Raw genomic sequence first — 19,817 nt, forward strand, 5'->3', positions numbered from 1 at the left:
AGGCTACATAGGCCGCAAACACCCTGCAAGTCTAATCAGCGAGCATCTAACCAAGCTAGCTTCAAAACAGAAGCAGCATCAGGTGGAGAGAACATCAGGATGCAGCTGGATTTGAGCTTTGACTCCTTCAAGGAGTTTGTTTTTGTCAAACACCACATGTAGGTGTTGTTAATCTGCTGCACTGAGGCTGAACTTTACTGGGAGTTTATTGTAGAATTTATCGAGTTTTGGAGTTCATATTGTTAGCAGTTTCTCCCTGTTGATGTTCATGTGTGTCCTTAATATTACACACATTTAGCATGTAGTTCTGCTGTCTGTGAACAGTTGGTTGCTGAATATATTTCTTTAAAGGGTATCTTTAAAGCGTACCTGATTAAGTATGAAAATACTAAAACTAATACTGAAACTAACTAAAACTAAGCATAAAACCAAAAATAAAAACTAATAAAAACGAGCAAAACCACTCTGAAAACTAATTAAAACTAACTGAATTAGAGAAAAAAAAAGTAAAAACTAACTAAAACTAAACTATAATGTAAAATCCAAAACTATTATAACCCTGCAGCAGGGCTACAGGAGCCATTCCTGCCAGCTAAGAACAGGAAACTGAGGCTAAAGAGCGCACACGCTCACCAAAAATGGACAATAGAAGATTAGAAAAATGTTGCCGGATCCGATGAGTCTCCATTTCTGCTGCCAGTCAAAACTTGGCCTAAACATCAGTCGACAGATGGATTAAATTTAACCCCATGATCCATTTCCAATGACAGCCGTCCTCGTGTGCATAATGAAGTCTCGGAGATTTTAAATAAATACGTCATAAAAATACAAAATGTCAATTTATTATGCTATTAAGTGGATTAATTTAAAAAAAAAATGTATTTAATGGTGTTTTAATTCATTCAAGCCTTTATTTTTTTCTTTATTGCATTTTGATTTTGGCTCTTTTGATCCTCCATAGTTTCCTGTGTTTTTGAGTAAGAAATCATTGAGTTGCATTAAATCAAACACAAACGTTGTTCTGTCAGAGTTTTTCTCCTCGGCTTTTTGACCAGTGATGAACACACAGGAGAGCAAAAGAGCTCGAAGTCTGAGCGCTAGCTGCTGTCAGCAAACGGACACACAGAGACAACATGTATTTAAAAGCTGTAAAAGGACCAAATTAATTGATTTCTTCTAATAAAGTGTTCGGTTTGACTCTCCTTTTTTCCTCTGTGAAGTATCCAAAAAGAAGAAATTTTGCAGTTTCAGTGAATATCTCATTTCATCTCGTGGATGTTCTGAGTCTTGAATTCGACTCTCCTGGAGAGTCATTTGATTTTTATACTTAAATTTCTCCCATTCGCTCCAGCGTTCCTTCTTTCTGCTGTCAGATTTTTATCTTTTGTATCCCTTGATGATAAAAGTCAGTCAGTAATGGTTAGATTTGCCTGATACCTTATCCCTGGATTAGCAGTTAAAGACAGGACATTTCTTTCTTTTCTTTTTTGTTTTTAAGCACTACAGACAGATGAATTTGAGTACTGAATTTCTGAGTTTGTAGGATGCACAAAGCAGTTTACTGACCTGCACAGCACTGAGGTGTGGAAGTATTCCTGTTAGGTGTGCACAGGTCTAATTTATTTTATTTTTTTTTTAAAAAGCCTTAAAATGCAACTCTTACACCCCCTTCTGTGTTACTGACCGACTGTCTTCGAGTTACTTTCCCCGTGTCTTGTTCTGCATGATGCGTGTGTCAGAGCACAGCATTTTCAAGCTATTCGAGAGGATTATCTGATTTAGAAACACTCACACTTTTTGGCCGTCTCGGGACGCTGTTATTACCTGACACTTGGATTTAGTGGAAATGCAGCCCCCCCGAATCCAGTGTGTCCCTGAAGCCTCCCCGTGCTGTTTATCATTAGACTGTAATCTCCACCTTTGACCGGCAGCACAGATAGAACTTGTCCTGGATTGCTGCTTCCAAATCTATAAACAGCCAATATAATCTGTATTCATGCAGTCAATTTGTTTTTCAACCAGACGCATATTTGATTTTATGACAAAGTGCATATTTCAATTTTAAATCTTTGATTTGACAACAGTGCTTTGGGACAATTTTCTATCAGCTCTAAATGTGCTCTGAAGGATCCCAAAACAAGGAATGAATGAGTTCTTTGAACTGAATATTGCTTTCTGCCGGGCAGCTTTGACACCATCTGCTCCTCTGGCCCTGATGCCACCTCCACCCTCGGGGCCCAACCAGCCCGTGACAGTGTCCCGTCTGCAAATGCAGCTCCACCTACAAAGCCTGCAGCAGAACACCAACGCCCTACGCAAACAGCTGTCGCAGCTGCGCAACATGCAGGTTTGTATACAGATCATTCTGGCTGAAAATGCTGTGTATTTGTATTTTGAATGCATCACAGCACCACAGTGGATCTTCAGCAGTCAGGACTAATTAAGCGCAGACTTTTAGCTTTAATGCCTGAAGTCTAGAACCCACTGACTTCACCAAATTCTCTGTGTCTTCTTTTGTGAAGCTCTGCCAGGCCTTCACTGCAGCCACATTCAGTTGGTGGTTGTTTGTGGGTCTCTCAGTGACTGGAAAGTGTGCTGTGTCGGGTTGAGGTCAGGTGACTGGCTTGGCCAGTGAAGAATATTTCCATTCTTTATCGTGAGACTCTCTTGGTTTGCTTTTCCTTTGTGTCATCATCCATTTGCACTGCGAGGTGCTGCTCTATCAGTTTTGCAGAATTTGGTTGAATCTGCGGAGCGTATAGCTTTATATACTTCAGAATTGGTCCTGATGCTTCTATGAGCAGTCACATCATCAGTAACATTGCTGAACTTGTTCCACTGGCAGTCACACAGACCGATGCTACAACATCCTCCAGAAAACAGTTACCATGAAACCGCTCAGCAGTCAATTGTCCAATTACTTTTGGATTACTCGTAAAATGGGGAAATATGTATCATAATGGTTGTAATTCCCAAATATTTGATTAATATTTAACATTTGATGCAACATGTTTGTTAAACCTGTTAAATGAAAGCTGAAAGTTTGCACTTAAATCATATCTTGATTATTTAATTTAAAATCCACTGTGGTTGTGTACAGAGGCAAAATTACAAAAATTACATCATCTTCTAAAAGCTATGAATCTAACTGCACATTTGCTTAGTTGCCAATTTATTAGGTACAGTTAAAACTGCTGGTTGGTTTAACTTCGCAGGGATTTTAAGGGTTGTTAATTGGAGTTCACTGCAGTATAACACAATCTTACTAAAAATCTGAGAACTCTCTGTTTATTCTTTGCCTGGATCAACACAGTTTTTCTGATCCACTTCAAATTTATCAAGTGTACTGCAGGGGACCCAAGTGACTGTCGAATTTGACGTCATTTGGATGATCGGTTCACTTATTCTGACTAAAAATTTCTCTCATTCAGAGTGATCCCTACCTGCTCCACTCTGTGTGTAAAAGGAAAGGAAACCACACACACACACACACACACACACACACACACACACACACACACACACACACACACACACACACACACACACACAGTGGCATTTTGGTTTGGCTATCTTTATGAGGACATTCACTGGCATTAATGCATTCCCAGTTTAATGTGCACAGCTAGGTACCAAACCCTAACCTTAGTGTGAACCCAGATCTTAACCCTCAAACAGGCCTGTGACACAGCTGTGCATTTTTTGATTGTATTTATTTTTACAACAGTCATTCATATTGATTCATCAAATGGTTTTTGAGAAAGCTGCAACCCACCATCTGCTCTGCAGAGACATGTTTTGAGCACAATCACATATTCAGTGAGTGCATCCTTATAGCCATCGTCTTAATGATTGCATTTAGGAAACTTCTGAAAATTGCAGCTGCAAAAAACACCTTTGTTACAGTCTCTGTGAAAAGGAAGTGCAATTAAAAGCATCCATTTTATTCCTTTGTAATCAGTTTTAACACCTTACATTGACTTTTCATTTTTAGCACCCCCATAGACTGAGCCAGTAATACCTCCCTCCCTCCCAGCTACAGCCACAGATCATCAAACACTCACGTTGAATCAAAAAAGTCCTGAGGTGCAGCCTTTTCTTTGAGAAATCAGATTGGTGAAATAGTCTAAGACTTCTCAAACAGGTTTGGTTCCCTCTCTTATATTTTTATGTTTTGTTGTTTTTCGAGGGTTATGGTCTGTTAATGGTATTGGTGGAATAAGTCATATTTGAATCCACTGGACAAAAAAAAAAAAAGATGCAAACTAGCATGTCAGCTGCTTTCTGTTTCACTGCTGCTGGGATTCCTCAGCTCTGCTTGACTTTTTTAAATCTTACTTTTCCATGTTTCATATTACTGCAGCGTCATTTAAAACACCAACACTTTGTAACCGCTGATTTAAGAGCATTTCATCTATGTACAGTAGCCTCAGCGGGGATATACAATATGTGCAGCTTGCAGTACTGTTAGAATTAAATTTGAAGATTATTGGGGAGGTTTTCCTTCAGGGAAGGGAATTCTTTTTCAAACAGACCGACACCAGATGTTGTTTGTTCCCTTGTGAGTACGTTTGAACTGTAATAAGTTTACCTTATCAGCTAACAAGTGCAGTTTGCATATCTGGGTGTGATCACTCGTGCAGTGCTGTAAATTTAAATCAGTTGACTTGGTTCCCCAGCTGGAGAATCAGGACTCGGTTCTTACCCTGCTGAGACAGACGGAGTCTGAACTGAGCCTCATGATGCTGGATGCCATGCGCACCCAGGAGGACCCGCTCCAGAGACAGCGCCTCCTAGTGGAGGAGGAGCGGCTCAAATACCTAAACCAGGAGGAGCTGCTCATCCAACAGCTGCAGTGAGTCCAGAGGACATTTGATTTTATGCAACAAGAACAGTAAATACAGTCATTTCTCTCGATTGGTTTGGTGAGGTGAAGCACACAAAGACTAACAGTTTCTAATGCTTCCAGCTGTTTATTCCAATATTTTCCTGGTATGTTTAGCTCAAATGTGACTGTTTTCTTGTTTGAGTTTGAGTCAACAGTTACATTTACATTTATCTCTTAAATGATGCTGCTATCAGTTCATTTAAACCTGATTTAAGTCATGTGGCAGTGGCAGTCTTAAAGTTTGCAGAACATGCACAATGACCTTCAGCTTTTTATGAAATGATTTTAATGTGAACCTGAAGAGAATTGTTAAACTTCCAAAATGAAAGGCATTTACATGTTTTTTAATCTGTGCATGCTGTACCACACTCAGTACTGAGTGACATGACTGTGTCCTTCACAGCGACCTGGAGAAGTCTGTGGAGGAGCTGCAGAGGAACTCGTCTGTGAACCACGGGCTCGTGACAGAGCATGACGTGGAGCAGAAGAGCAAAGAGCTGAGGATGCTGGGAGAGACGCTCACTGAGCTCAAAAGTAAATGCTGTCATGACCAAATCAGTGGTGTTTTATATATGATGAAGAGTATCGAGACAGACTCGCTGTTCTCTGAATGTTTGACCCTTTGAAATCCTGTTGAATAGTTTAATAGTCGATGTAAGCAGCTGTTGAATATGTAGCTGGAGGATGTGCTTCCCTAACTCCTGGAGTGTTTGACTCCTCAACCCCTCGCCCTTTCGTGTTTCCTCTCTGTGTCTGAGTTTTTGATCTCTCCACTTGTTAAGTGATGATGTTTCCGGATCCGAGCGTTTCCTGCGTTGGATGAAGCTCTTGTTTTTTTTTTTAATGTGCTGCGGTCCTTTATCTCTTGTTTTATTACCATGAAACAAGCCCCTCAGACATTTCCAGTCATTCCTGGCCTCTCCAGCTTTTTATTAGCACCATTCATGTGCAGCATTGAGACTTTTTCATAACAAGTAATCCAAACCTTGCAGCAGCGTATTAATGACCAGTGGCTGGATCATCTAAGAAGTTCTCTTGGCTGAAGTTCGGTCCATTTTCAGTGTCTTCTTCCTGCCACTGGATGGCGCTTGTTGCAGCCCGCTGGAAACCTTCAACATAAACTTTTACTGGCAGCAATTTCATCCTCATCCTTCCCTGTGCTAATGTGTCTATAGCCTAACTGTATCTCTGCAGCTGTCTGCCACATATCAGATCATTATTTGTCAACTTACCCAACTTGCACTGAGGCACTGTTAGCACCATTGTCTCGCAGCAAGAAGGTTCCTGGTTCGAAGTTTGCACGTTCTCCCTGTGCCTGCCTGGGTTCTTCCCTCCATGTCAGATTTATTGGTGAGTCTAAATTGCCATGAATGAGTTAGAGTACACTATACTGAAAGGTGGTTTCAAAGCGCACTGAGTGGCCATTTCATCTTCACCAACCCTCCAAATGCTGCCCGTATTTATTGTGACATCTTTGTTTACATCCAAAGTTATTTTAGTTTCTTTTGTATCTTCTTCAGATGTTAACTAGCTGCCTACAGTAACTCACTGCTGACCTCTAACTCTGCTAAACTTCAGAAATCCATCCAATTCATGAAGCCATCAGAATGGAATCCAAGAAATTAGCAGCTCAAAAGAAATCAATACTTTTCCTGATGGCATCAACCTGCGAATGGTACCCCACCCACTGACCGCTCAGATGCATTTCCTTCAGTCATGTTGAAAATGTCTTCAGCCTCTCAGCTGCTGCGTCATTTTCCCCTCTGTCGGTGCTTTTGACTATAAACTGCAACAAATTTAAAGTAAACAGGTTTCAGACGCCTGCCAGGCTTACCTTCACTGTCCAGCACCGTTGCTTCTCCTCTGCTGTGACCCAACCAGACATAAACGCGTATCTTTGTTTCCAGGATAAGGCCGGATTAACTGAAGGAATCCCTCTGAAAATTGTCCCCTACAAATGCATTTTTATACGTATGCGTCTGCTAAAATAAGAGCATTGAGTCATGACTCCAGGGAAGCGTCCTCTCAATAACTTAAGAACAGTTCGGTCTTCACTTTCCAAACTTCATGGGCAGCTAGCGTGTGACCAAAGCAATGTTGGGATTGTATGTGGGGTCAATAAGGTTAAAAGGTTAAGGGTTAACTGGGGTTAATACAGCACGAGGGGCGTGTTTTGCCCCAATAGGCAGTGCTCTTGTTACAAATGTCAAAACACTGCTAATCATTAAACCTCCTCACGTACAGTACTGTAGTTGTAGGTCATAGTTCAGGTGCTGACACTGCTAAAATACTACATTTGTCCATTTTTATGTTATGCAAACATGCAGATTAATATTCATGAGTATTATTCCAATTCAATTAATATTCACGCTGTTCCAGTTTAGCCTCTTTTCCTGCTGCTTTGACCTGTGTACTTCTCTCTCTGTCCTGAATGTTAATGAGCAATTCCGAATCTCTGTGGGACTCTTTATTAGATTGTGGTGACTAGTATACCCACCTGGATCCTGCAAGTTTAACATTATCCTTTGATCCACAGTTTTATCAATAATATATACGTGTATATTTATTTCCAAACAGGTAGTCTTATTGTGAAAGAACAGAATAGAATGCCTTTATTCTCATTATACAGGATGAGATTGGAGGGCCACTCCTGTTCAGTGCCACACAATAGAAAGTCAAACTTTCTAAAATAAAAATATAATAATCTAATATAATCTTCAAATATAATGTTCAAAAAATATATACATTGTAAAAAATAAAGTGTATACATATAATAATGAAGATGAAGATGGTGAGTATTGCCAATATGTTGACAGACAGCGAAAGAAAAGAAAGAAAATAAGGAAGAGATGAACCCAGTGAGATTTTAAGATGGGCAGAAACTGCAAACCGCATCTTTCCATCAATATTCTCTCAGTGCAGCAAATGCTGCTCTGCTGAGGGACACTCACACATCTTCTTTTGGTCCTGCTGGACTTCACATCACCATTGGACAAATATTTTTCAGTGGCTTTCAGCGAGTTTCTCCAGAGACATTAAACTTCCCCTCGAGCTCCCACCTTACCTCCAGATTGCTCTGTATCTAGGAACAGTGGTTGCCAAGAATATGATTCTTTAGTCTTTAACCTTTGCACACTGGATTAAGGAGATGTTACACAAATGGAAGAATTATACATGTGTAAACCAGATACTCGGGGTAGATTTAAACAGCAATGGGAACCTTTTCTTCAACAATATCATATTACCCCTCACAAGCAGTGATCTCGACTTTCCTCTCAGCCCACAGGCTTCGGATTTTGTTGATATATTTTGGTTGTGTTCTTGGTTATGTTTTCTTAATGTCAGTACCGCTGTGGCAGTTGGATCATCTTCAATATTCTCTGTGTTTGGCAGCCTCTTGTTCATTCTTTGTGTTTGTGTATGTAGTGGCAAAACAAAAATCAATAAATAAAAACATGGGTGGGAAAAGAACAAAGGAGGAAAGTAATATCCCAGAAAACCACATGAGGAAGTAACCTTCAAAATAAAGTAAGAGGGATCAAAATAAAACACACAGAAAGCAAAGACTCAGACAGACGGGAACACAGGAAGACACGTGTAAAAAAAAAAAAGAAGTGAGGATAACAAAAATAATAAAAGAATCGATATTCAATAAGAAAAAGGAACTACCGTATTTTTCGGACTATACGTCGCTCCGGAGTATAGGTCGCACCAGCCAAAAATGCATAATAAAGGAGAAAAAAACATATATAGGTCGCACTGGACTATAAGTCGCACTTTTTTTTTGGGGGGGGGGTTGATAGAATCCGAGACTCAGAGCACAAATTCCATCTTGAACGGCAATTTAAAATAATAATGGATTAAAGAACAGGACGAACACGGTTACGCCTACGTTATGCTAACGTAACACATTCAGCTACATGACGCACAATGAACACGTGTTCGGTATGTTAACATAACATTAAGTTATTCAGATAACCATAGCATAAAGAACATACTAACAAGTTAACCAAACCATCAATCCATTGAATTCTTCATCCTCGGTGTCACTTCTAAACAATTCCGTACACTCCGTAGACGAAGCGCCGCTTCCTCTTCTGTGTCGCGTTAGTCAGACTCGTCGTCAGCTGCAGTTCCAATTATTCCAGCCTTTCTGAATCCCAACAGGATGGTTTGTCACTGAAGTCCATGTTTTCTTGATCCATCCAATGACTTCCAGGAAAGTTGGGTGGCGCATTCTCCCAGTTGCCGTTAAGCTGTGCTCTCCATCCATCATCCACTGCGCCCACAGGTTACGCAAGACTGCCTTAAAGCTGCAGTTCACGGAGATGTCAAGTGGCTGGAGTATTTTGGTTCATGTGTTATAAATGTCACATATACGTCGCTCCGGAGTATAGGTCGCACCCCCAGCCAAACTATGAAAAAAAGTGCGACTTATACTCCGGAAAATACGGTAAGTATTATAGAACAGAACCATGGATAAAATAAAAGGCTTCAACCACATCAATTTTCTCAACTACTTACGCGTGGAGAACTACATGTTCTTTGTCTTTTCAGCATTTCAGGTCTGTTACCTTTGTTACTACACACACACACACACACACACACACACACACACACACACACACACACACACACACACACATAAGTACGAAGACGAAAAGACAAAAAGGTACAAAACAAAAAGCCAAGGCCCAGGATAGACCCCTGTGGCACCCGATTTATGCTGATTTGAATGGCAGGTAAAATCCTTCAAGGATCCTTGTCTCCAACATTTCAGACGTTAGCGCACGCCCAGCATGTCCTTATTTCTCATTTAGGTGACTCCCGCTGAGCCCTCCTCATAGGAGCCATGTGGATATGACAGGAAAATCCTGGGTGACAGAAGCAGCATCCTGTCTTCCCTTTGTGTCCTGTTCCCTGTAATCCACCCCCTCTCGCTGTCCTCCTTATCGTCCTTGCTTTCCGCTTTCATTTTTTCTTACAACAACATTTCAACATATCTCTCTGACACACCACTTTTTACTTTCACTGATCCCCTTTTCCCTTCCTTTCCCATGCAGACCAGTTCCCGAGCCTGCAGAGTAAGATGCGGGTGGTGCTGAGAGTGGAGGTGGAGGCTGTGAAGTTCCTGAAAGAGGAGCCTCACCGTCTGGATGCCCTGCTGAAACGCTGCAACACCATGACTGATGCTCTCAGCACGCTGCGCAGGTACTCAAATCAAAAGCTCACATAACACATTTGCTCCTTGTTTTTAGCATTTTTTTGGTGAGATTTAGATCAAACCACACACTCAGTCTTTAAATAATATGGTTCTCTCACCTGATGCATTGCCTTGGAGCTGGGAAACTTGGAAAAGTGTGCTGATATTTCTGAGCACACTGTGTAAGTGCAGCTGAGAATATAATAGGACACCAGCAAAACTTTAATAGGGCAAGGTTTTAGATCCTTATGGGCCTGTTCCTGCAAATATCCTAAAGAAAGATAAAGCAGGATGTGCTTTAGGATGTGGCCAGCTTGTGATTGATAAATTGCTACTTTAAGAGCAGGCAGTGTCCTCGTTTCTCAGCCAAATCCAGCTGACAGCCAAAATCGTCACCTTGAGGCATCAACAGGGGAAACTTTGCATACCAAGTGACCCATCTTTTATATACAGTCTATGACCCAAACAAGTTAGCCACTTGTGATGTCAAGTACTCTGATCTGGCGTCTGTCCATAATTCACAAGAATAACAGGTCCTCCTTCACTGTTGCTCAGAATTCAATCAAACTTGCACAAATGGGGCTTCACCCTGTGTTTGCGTGGGTTCTCCGGGTACTCCGGCTTCCTCCCACAGTCCAAAGACATGCAGTTAGTGGGGTTAGGTTAATTAGCAATTCTAAATTGGCCATAGGTGTTAATGTGAGTGCGAATGGTCTGTCTCTCTGTGTTAGCCCTGCGACAGCATGGCCTCTATACAGGGTGTACTCTGCCTCTATGACAGCTGGGATAGGCTCCAGCCCCCCCCAGATGGATGGATGGATGGATGGATGGATGGATGGACTTCTCCCACATTTCTTGTTTTACAGGCAGTAACCTGGTAATTGTGATGGATCATGAGCCACTATGTCAGTTACTGTTTTATCTAGTTTGCAAGCACAGGATATTCTTTCCATCCACTGAAGGGGGCCTACTGTAGCAGACACAAGTTTGGGAAGGCCTGTGCAGCAGCCTATGACGCTAAGAGCTAATCTCGAGTCACATTTCATTGAATAAATCTTCTGCAGTTCTCTCATTTCATTTTGTGTATTACCTAAATAAAGACCCAGGACTGAAAAAGGATTCATGTTGAATGTTGAATCAGTATTCCTGTGACTCGCCTCCCTGCAAACAGCTTTTACCAGCTTCCCAATTATATCTTTAAAGATTAACATTTGAGGAAGTAAAATTCAATGGATTTTAAATTGAAGTGATGGATAACTGCAGAGTAATCCCTGTAAGTCTCGCGTGAATGCCGAGAACATCAGAGGAAGCAGCGGTCTCTTCTTCTCACTGTTGGTATTTCTGATGCGGTTAATGAAGAAATGTTCTGGTCAATGCGTTCATCAGACAGCGCGAGATACTGTAATCATTTCATCAAAGCATGCTGTTAGTGCTGTTATGTACTCCTACTGATACAGTCCCTTTGCTTTTTCTTTTTGACATCAGGTTTTTTCTACAAAAACCTTTTTTTAAATTCAACAACAGAAATCAAAGTTAAAATCTTTCAAATTAAGTACTCTGAATCCTGTAAAGGGGATCATGAATCTGGTGAGAGGAAGGATAGTTTGAACTTCAGTGTAAGATCAGTACAAATGAAATATGTTGCAAAGTATTTTCCGCTGTGTCGCCTTCCTTCAGGATGATATTGGATGTTTCCAGTTTCTCATATGCAGTAATTCAATCTTCCACGTGATGAGTAATGTATCACTTACCCTCAGTGGTGATCTGCAGTGAGGTTTGTTTTCATTATCTTATCCTGTATCTAACTAGGTAAAAACAGTCTGATTCAGACTGAAAAATCTCTTCTTGAAGAAGGCAGCAAACATTGTTACATTTATAGTCACAAACAAACAGACAAATAAATCACCCGGAACAAACGACCCCGGGAACGTACCGGGCGCAGCTGTGTCGCGCTCACACTCCGACATGGCCACAGGAGCTGATGGCGCCCACTCAGAACAGTGACTACACCTCCACCTGAGGTGCTGCTGCGCGTTTCAGAAGCATCTGAGAGGTGGCGCTCTCAGAGCAGAAGGAAGGCCAGGGACATACACGCAGGAGTGTCATAGAGAATCCAGTTTATTTTCAAAATAAAAGCCCCCATTTGGACTGAGTGACCAATGTATTCACAGGGTAAGGGGACACAACATCCTGATAATGTGTAATAAAAGGCCAAAGTTAAAATGGCTGCAATTTCAAACACAGTTTTGTACCTGTTTTGTTCTTGATCTTTTATGGTCAAAAACAGTTACCAGATGGGTGGAGTTTAATAAGTTTGCTGCACCTGGTTTGAATCCAAACCCAAAGGTGGCACAACCAGGAGCATGAACATCTTTTCCTTCAACAATTACAGTTTCTTGTGCCATAAATTTGTGGTCAACACATCACCTGGCTTCGTCCTCTTCCCTGAAACAAAATCCAAGTTGAAGGGTTTCCGTTCACCTACAGGAGCTCAGAGCGGGATTTCCAGGGAGGGATGTGATCATAGCAGCAGTGCTGGAGGCGTTTCACTGCATAAGTAAATGAACTTCAAGGTTATGTCAGCCAAACTTAAATCAAGCACCATTTTTGCCTTTTTAGGGACTCTGAAGCTAAAATTCTTGATCCGAGTTTTTGATGTATTTGCATAAATTTGGATGATTTATGATTTGTGTATTAAGGTAAACTGCTGGACTATTATGCCGTTTTTTGACACTGAAAACAAAAAATGTGAATTTAAGACTGCCGGTTGGGTAACAACAGCATTTTTTGGAATATGTTACTGTCATGTTTGAGTAACCATAAACTGATTAATCCCTGATAATAAACTTCACCGTTTTAGCTGCTGACATAGTCTAGGACCTTACAGTTGTCCCGTTGTCCCTTCAGACAAGTTACTGAGGGGGTGTGGAAGGGCCCCGAGGACCTCTCCAACCAACCACAGAAAAGGGCCGAGGACCTGAGCCGTAGCTCTGACCTCGACATCCTGAACAGCCCTCCTCTCAGCCTCGCTGATCTCAGCACCGGCGCTGGCCTGGCCAACTGGATGCCCGTGTCTGCCAGCGACGCAGACGCCTCGGGCCCCGAGCAGGACATCCAGCTTTCGATGACCTTTAGAAATCGAGTTCTTGATGAGCTGCCAAGCCGGCGTCCTCCTGATAAGTCTGTGTCAGCCGAAGTGCGACTGGTAATGAGCTGCTCGTTATGGCTGTTTTTCTTCATCTTACTGGTGTGAACAATCTTAATGTGTACGCTGTCGGGATCGGCCAGATGGCAAATATCCATTTACATTTGAAATTGCAACTGAAGGTACTTAAATCCCTCCATGAGACTGTGTTCACACGCCAGCGGTTTGTTGATAATTCCATTTGTCCGTGCAGCATTAGAAAACAAACTGCTCCTCTCTGCCTCAGTTGTGTGTTTCCAGCTCTGCCTCTCAGTAGCTGCATGTCAGGGCATATCATTCATCTATGTCTGTATTTATGTCAGGCGGCCGAGCGGGACTGGGAGGAGAAGCGTGCCAGCTTGACCCAGTTCAGCGCCCAGGACATCAATCGCTTGCTGGAAGAGACTCAGGCAGAGCTGATGAAGGCCATCCCAGACCTTGACTTCGCTGCCAGGCACATAAACAAGCCGGTGGTGCCCCCAAAGCCCCAGATCACCATCCCTATTACGTCCACCACAGCTTCTGCAGCTGGGACCACTGGGACCACAGCCACCACCTCCACCACCAGTACAAACAGCACATCCAGCGGGGACCAGCAGCCTGGCAAAGTACAGCTCGCTGCCCAGAAGCTGAACAGCATGGAGGGGGCAGGTTCCCATCGAGGCTCAGGTGGGTCGGTTCTATTTCAAATGAAAGATTCTGCACTCAGTTTATACTGAAAGTGTTTTTGGTACTAAAAATTTGTTTGGTTTTAAAGTGGACCTCAATGTGGCCAAGTATCGAACAGAGAAGCCCTCCAAGTCTCCTCCTCCGCCGCCTCCTCGCCGAAGCTTCCCATCCGCTCACGGCCTCACAACCAACCGTACTGGAGAAGTCATCATCACCTCCAAGAGCCTGAAGGTGAAAATCCTTCATGGCTGCTTTTATTCAGAGGCGGCCAAGGAAACCCTCAATATATTTGTTTTTAGATTTTTAAGTAAAAATACTGGAAAGATCCTGACTTTTCATGAGCTAGCTTTACATGGTACAGGGTAAGTGGAATATGGATGGATGGATGGATGAATGGATGGAGTTCCACACAAACTTTGTGATGGCTGTAATCTTCTTTAGCTTTGAATGATTCTTCTTTTTGCACACACATTTAATCTCATACGTTTCATTAGGACACTCTTCTGTTCTTATTTTATGGTGGTCATCAAACAGCTTCTAGGTGCATTACCGCCACCTTCTGGCTGTAGTATTGTATACCAGGACCGGGAAGAAAATAAGGGAAAATGTATATTTTTAAAAATTTCATAACGGTTACCATGCTCAATATTTTTAAGTCAGATGGTGAACTTTTTTCAGTCACTAGATTCAAGTCGTTTGTTTGACAGGTTGCTGACTTATGAGTGTGCAAAGATGGGGATAGCCAGAATGCTCAAATGTATAAGGCTTCAAAGTGATCTTACAGTAACAAAACCAGCTACTCTGTGTAGCAGAGTGTTTTTCCTGTTGCTGGGGACGGCTTCAGGTTTGGCTCTTAGGTACGAAGCTCTAAAGTATCCCTGATCTCTCTCCTGATCTCTCTGTGTGGAGGGTTCACTTTAATCTACACACTGAACAGACTTGAATTCACTTATTTAAAGAGACACTTCGAGCCCTCCACGGGGATCTGTGAACAGGTTCAGGTTTTCAGGCGGTTCGTTCATGCAAAAGTTCAGTTTGAGTTCTGTGAAATGTGCTAAATCACTGTTGTTCTGTTAAAATCCTTTGAATAGTTCATTATATTACGCTTTGGGATTTTTAGTCCTGCTGTGACTCAGTCCGACTGGGCAGCATTTTTACTTCATGGTACTTACATTAACTGATGGTCTTACACCAGTAAACAAGTAGGTCAGGCCAATGACGAGGTTCCTGCCAAGTCCTGAGCTTTTTTCCTTGCAGTCATTATTTTCATACACCAGAGTTTCACATTAAGATAAGCAGCTGCTAAAGAAAAGATGGGTTCATATTTTAGTGCAAAGATCAGCACATTATTCTTGAAAAAGGCGACGACGGTTGTATGTAGGACTCAATCACATTTGAAACTAAAAATAAATGCTTTTGGTGCAATAATTCTCCAAAACCACGTACGAGTCATACCTCTATGTTTTAGTTACTTGTTTCTTTTGTTTGTTTGTTCTTTTTATAAGGAATGGATAAGAAAAAATGGGAAAATCCCATCTTTCAGCCACAGAATCGATCACTTGATCATGTTCGAATCCATCTTAATCGCTTATCCAATCAGGGTCACATGGCGGCTGAAGCGTAGCCCAGCTGCCGCTGTGCTTACCAGTCCATCACAGGGCTAACACAGACACACAACCATGTGTGCTCGCATTCACACCTACAGCCAATTTAGAACCACCGGTTAACCCGACATGTTTGAATCATGAATAAAGAGTTTTCCAGTTAACTTGTTACCTGAGCAAAATTTAAATAATGCAGGTTTCACCAGGTTAGCTTGCTTTAACCAGGCTTTACGGGTGTGACCATCCTAGTATGTAGACAACCTTTTTGCCACACATCTTCTGCACAGACTTTTCTGCAGCTTTTCAGCAGCACTCTACCTTTTTCTTTAGTTCACCCCATAAATCAAGTTTATGCATCTGCCCTCTGGCCTGTAGTGTTGTTGATCCATCTGGATTGTTCTGGTGTCAGTTTTTGTTTGTTTCAGATGGATGCTGTAGATATATTTGCCTGTTCTTGAATCTGATGGAAGTATATGTGACATTTTTCTTTATACCAAACCACATCCACAAAGCAGAGGAAGCTGCTGCTAGCTAATATCACACCTTAGATTTAGATCATCATGCTTTCATAAGCGTAGCCTCTTGTCACAGGTGGCTGCAGTGATACAAACAGTGATAAATAGTTATCTGAAACTGGTCACAACAGGGTGAATACACTGGTCATGAATTTGAGATTACTGCAGGTGTAGGAGATCGTAGAAACACGGGAACCTTTCTGTCACTTACATGTTTATCTATTACTTAATGAATTTGGTGTAGCATGACTGGCCATTGGGGAAGCCTTTAGTCCACATTTTCCGAAGACTTCCCGTGGGTCGGGTTCTGGCCCCCAGACCTTATGTTTGACACCCGTGGTCTTGAAGAACAAATAGCACTAAAGGCCTTTGCTGTGGCAGTGCAGTCCTGAGAGGTTTTATTGTCTTTCTTTTGTCCTTTTTTAGTTGGAAGAAGATGGTGACCTGCCTAAAACTCTTGTGAAGCTGAGGCGGACCCCCTCTGATGCCCCCCGACCTGCCTCGACCCCTCCCGTGATCGCGGCCTCGGCCATTCAAGACGAAGACGACGAGGAGAAGATCGTCGCCGAGCTGGAGGTACGCTAGTTTGGACGATTGATTAGTAATTCATCTGATTTCTGTTTTTTTTATGTTGTCTCTGTGTGATAACATGTTTTTCATGCAACAACAAAGATATTTCAGAAAATGCCTGTAAACCATTGTAATAAAGTGTACAGCAGCCCAGCAAAGGCCACCCCCGCCCCTCCCTGCAGCTCGGGCAGAAAGGTAAATTAAAAACCTCCACCTGCCGTCTGTCTCCGCCACACCTGTGGACTGCTTCTACTTCTACTGATCCGCCTTTGATTTACTCCCTCTACTTTTATAACGACTAATACAAAGAGTCAACACCTTTTTTCAGGGGCGAAGTGAAAAAGTGCAGGAGAGGAAACACAGCTGTAAAAAAATGGAGCTGACTAAATCGTAGACAGCAGTTTTACTCGGTGGTGTTCTGTCCTTGATTCGAGTGTTTCTACATTCAGATCCTTTCATACGCGCTCACCTGTTCAGGCTCACACTGAGAGGCTTCTGTTAGAGAAGAAAAACACTCCAAGGAAACTGTTAGCTGTTTGTTTGAGGACCATGACAGGAAAACCCGGTGATGCATTTCTGTTTAATTATATCAGTTTAATTTAAAAACAATAACTGGGTCTACAGGAGTGTGAGGGAGAGAACTGTGTGAAAGACTTCTGTCTTTATATTTTGCTTCTGAGGAGTCAGACTTTCTTCTATTTTTTAAAGTGGTTTTGAACAACAATTCTTCAGGTAAGGTCATTAATCCAGAGACACCATCAAAATAGTCTAAATGGAATTTAGATTCAGGAATTTCTGTGAGGAAGGGCAGACGACTGACCGGCCACATGACTTCTGCCACATCTTACCTGCTGCACGCAGTACTGTGAACCGTCCACTGTCAGTTAGTCAGCAGTCACAGGTGACCTTAATCTGCTGTTGTCTGCTGCATGTATGAATGACTGAGAGCCAAGATTTCATAACTGGGGAAGAGGATGACCTCTTTTAACAGAAGAATGTAAAAAAAAAAGTCTTAAAAAGTATCAAAGTTGTGACGTTAGCAGCACTTAGTGTGAACCAAGTTCTTTGTTTGAATTTGTCTAAGCTAATTAAAGTGTATATTATATAAAGCATGCTCGTTAGCTTATTTTTCTGCATCGTGCCAACAGTTAGTCCTGTGTGGGATCAAAAGACATTGAAAAATATAAAAAATCAAAACAGGATATTCTGGGAGAATGTCCACAAAAATAAGAGCTTATGCGCTTTCCAATAACACATCTCTATTAAAAATGTAGGCAGACAGTGGAGTATGAAAATAAGGTGGCTGAACTCTTCTTCTCTTTCTAACCCTGTTAATGCTTCCTCTCCTCTGCTGACTTCCAGTCTTGCATATTGTGATGTTTGTTCATAAAGCCTGCATTAAGTCTCGGTTAGCCAGTGCTGCAGCTCTGTGTAACTGACGGCGTGATGCGCAGTGAGTCAGCACGGATCGAAGCAGACGATGTATTTAGTTTCGCGAGCGCTCTTCTTGACAGCTCTGGTGGCACGTTGAGCTGAGAAAAGAGGTCTTGTTTTTGTTGGAATTATCGCACGACGCCACAAAGCAGGTAGCTGTCAAAATAAAGGGCGGTGAGACGTGGAGGCAGGGGAGGGCGAGGGAGGGGATTTCAGGTTCAGAGCCGCAGACGGAAACGTTTCTCTGAAACAATCTATTTTCTCACATGCAGGTGCCTTAAATCCACATCCCGCCTTTGTTCGCTGAAGGCGTTCAGAGCAGCGTGGCATCTTTAAAGTTCTTGCCAACAGTGATTAATGTCAGCAAAAAAAGAAATAGTCTCCTCCTAATATTGGTCATTAAATCTGCGCTTCCCTGTGCTGGAACATTTTCATTCGATTTAGGTTAAAGTTTGAAACACACAAGGAGAAGCTGGAACACGCTTCTGTACAACTTGACAAAACACTTATTGTGAGATAAGTTTCATAAACGAGAAAGGTCTGCGCACTGCTGGCTCCGGGTAATAATTTAATCCTTCAACCATCTCAGTCCATTGGATCTTCTTCAGGTAATTTGTCTGGACACATTTACATAAATGTTATCGGGATAAAATTATTACTTGGAGCTGAATAATTTGCAGACCTTTCTATTTTTTGCAGCATTGTTTTCTTGGTCTGTTTGCCTGGATGTCTGTACCTGTGCTTTTTTCCCTTAAAAAAAAGAAAATCCACAGACAGCCATTATGCAACATTTCTCACAGCACTGTAATAGATGTAAATCCAGTTAGGAACCAGTATTTTTTTTGTTGTTGTTGTTTTTTTGCTTTAATTTAAGCTCAATCAGGATCATTTTATTCCAAAGATTTTATTCTGCAGTAAGTTCTGTGTGGCGGTACAAAGACTTCACCACCCTTCAGTGCGCGCACATGGAAAGCTGGAGGCAGGATGTGCAGAACAGAGCAGACATCAGTGACAGCAGATGTGACGTTAATGAAAAGATTAAAAAGTCGGGCTGAAGGAGCTTAAATAGGGTGGATGTGTATCAGCTGAGCCATCATCTCATGTGGCACTGACATCAGCTAACAGTATGCTCAGTTTATGTTTACAAAAGTGATGGGATACAAAAGCAATCTTAAAAAAACCACAAAGATCAAGTGGGCATACACTTACCAGCCACTTTATTAAGTACACCTTGCTAGTACCTGGTTAGACTCTCTTGTTCCTTTAATTCTTTGTGGTGGGGACTGACATGACACACATGAATTACAGTGATTAAATATGATAGGCAGTTTTTGTTTGACCCTTTTGTTTGACGGTGCTCTCTCTCTCTCTCTCGGCTCCCACAGAATAGCAGTAACTCTCCCGGTCCGACGAAGGGTCCCACCGTCGCCGCCCGACTCAAACACCTCCAACAAGGCAGCCTGGAGAGGCCCAAAACCCGCAAGCAAAAAGAGGATATCCCCAAAGTCCATGGCCAGCAGCAGGTATTCCACTTCTAAAACCTCCACCTCTGATGCTTCGTCTGCCTCTGCCTCTCCTCTCTGCTGTCACCTCAGAGGAAGTCCCTCCTGCCTGGTGACTTCTGCGAGAGGAGAAAAACTGTGTAGGCCTGACCAGCAGACAACATGAGATCAAACAGAAACCAGTGGGGGAGCTATCTACAGAAACCTTGGTTTTTTACCAGTTCTTAATGTGTGTTTTGAGTTAATGG

General features: G+C 42.2%; 1 protein-coding gene across 1 annotated transcript in view; it reads left to right on the top strand.

Moving 5' to 3' along the window:
* Positions 1–19,605, top strand: part of LOC115798190 (SRC kinase signaling inhibitor 1-like) — an 82,698-nt gene extending 63,093 nt beyond the window's left edge. The window contains 10 exon segments of the mRNA XM_030754942.1: positions 2,187–2,347; positions 4,680–4,855; positions 5,292–5,422; positions 9,952–10,099; positions 12,999–13,296; positions 13,599–13,944; positions 14,033–14,175; positions 16,490–16,639; positions 16,736–16,828; positions 19,453–19,605. Coding sequence (XP_030610802.1) covers positions 2,187–2,347; positions 4,680–4,855; positions 5,292–5,422; positions 9,952–10,099; positions 12,999–13,296; positions 13,599–13,944; positions 14,033–14,175; positions 16,490–16,639; positions 16,736–16,828; positions 19,453–19,605 — 1,799 coding nt within the window.
* The last annotated feature ends 212 nt before the right edge of the window (positions 19,606–19,817 follow it).

This window comes from Archocentrus centrarchus, chromosome 19 (genome assembly GCF_007364275.1).
Source record: "Archocentrus centrarchus isolate MPI-CPG fArcCen1 chromosome 19, fArcCen1, whole genome shotgun sequence".
Lineage (NCBI taxonomy): Eukaryota > Metazoa > Chordata > Actinopteri > Cichliformes > Cichlidae > Archocentrus > Archocentrus centrarchus.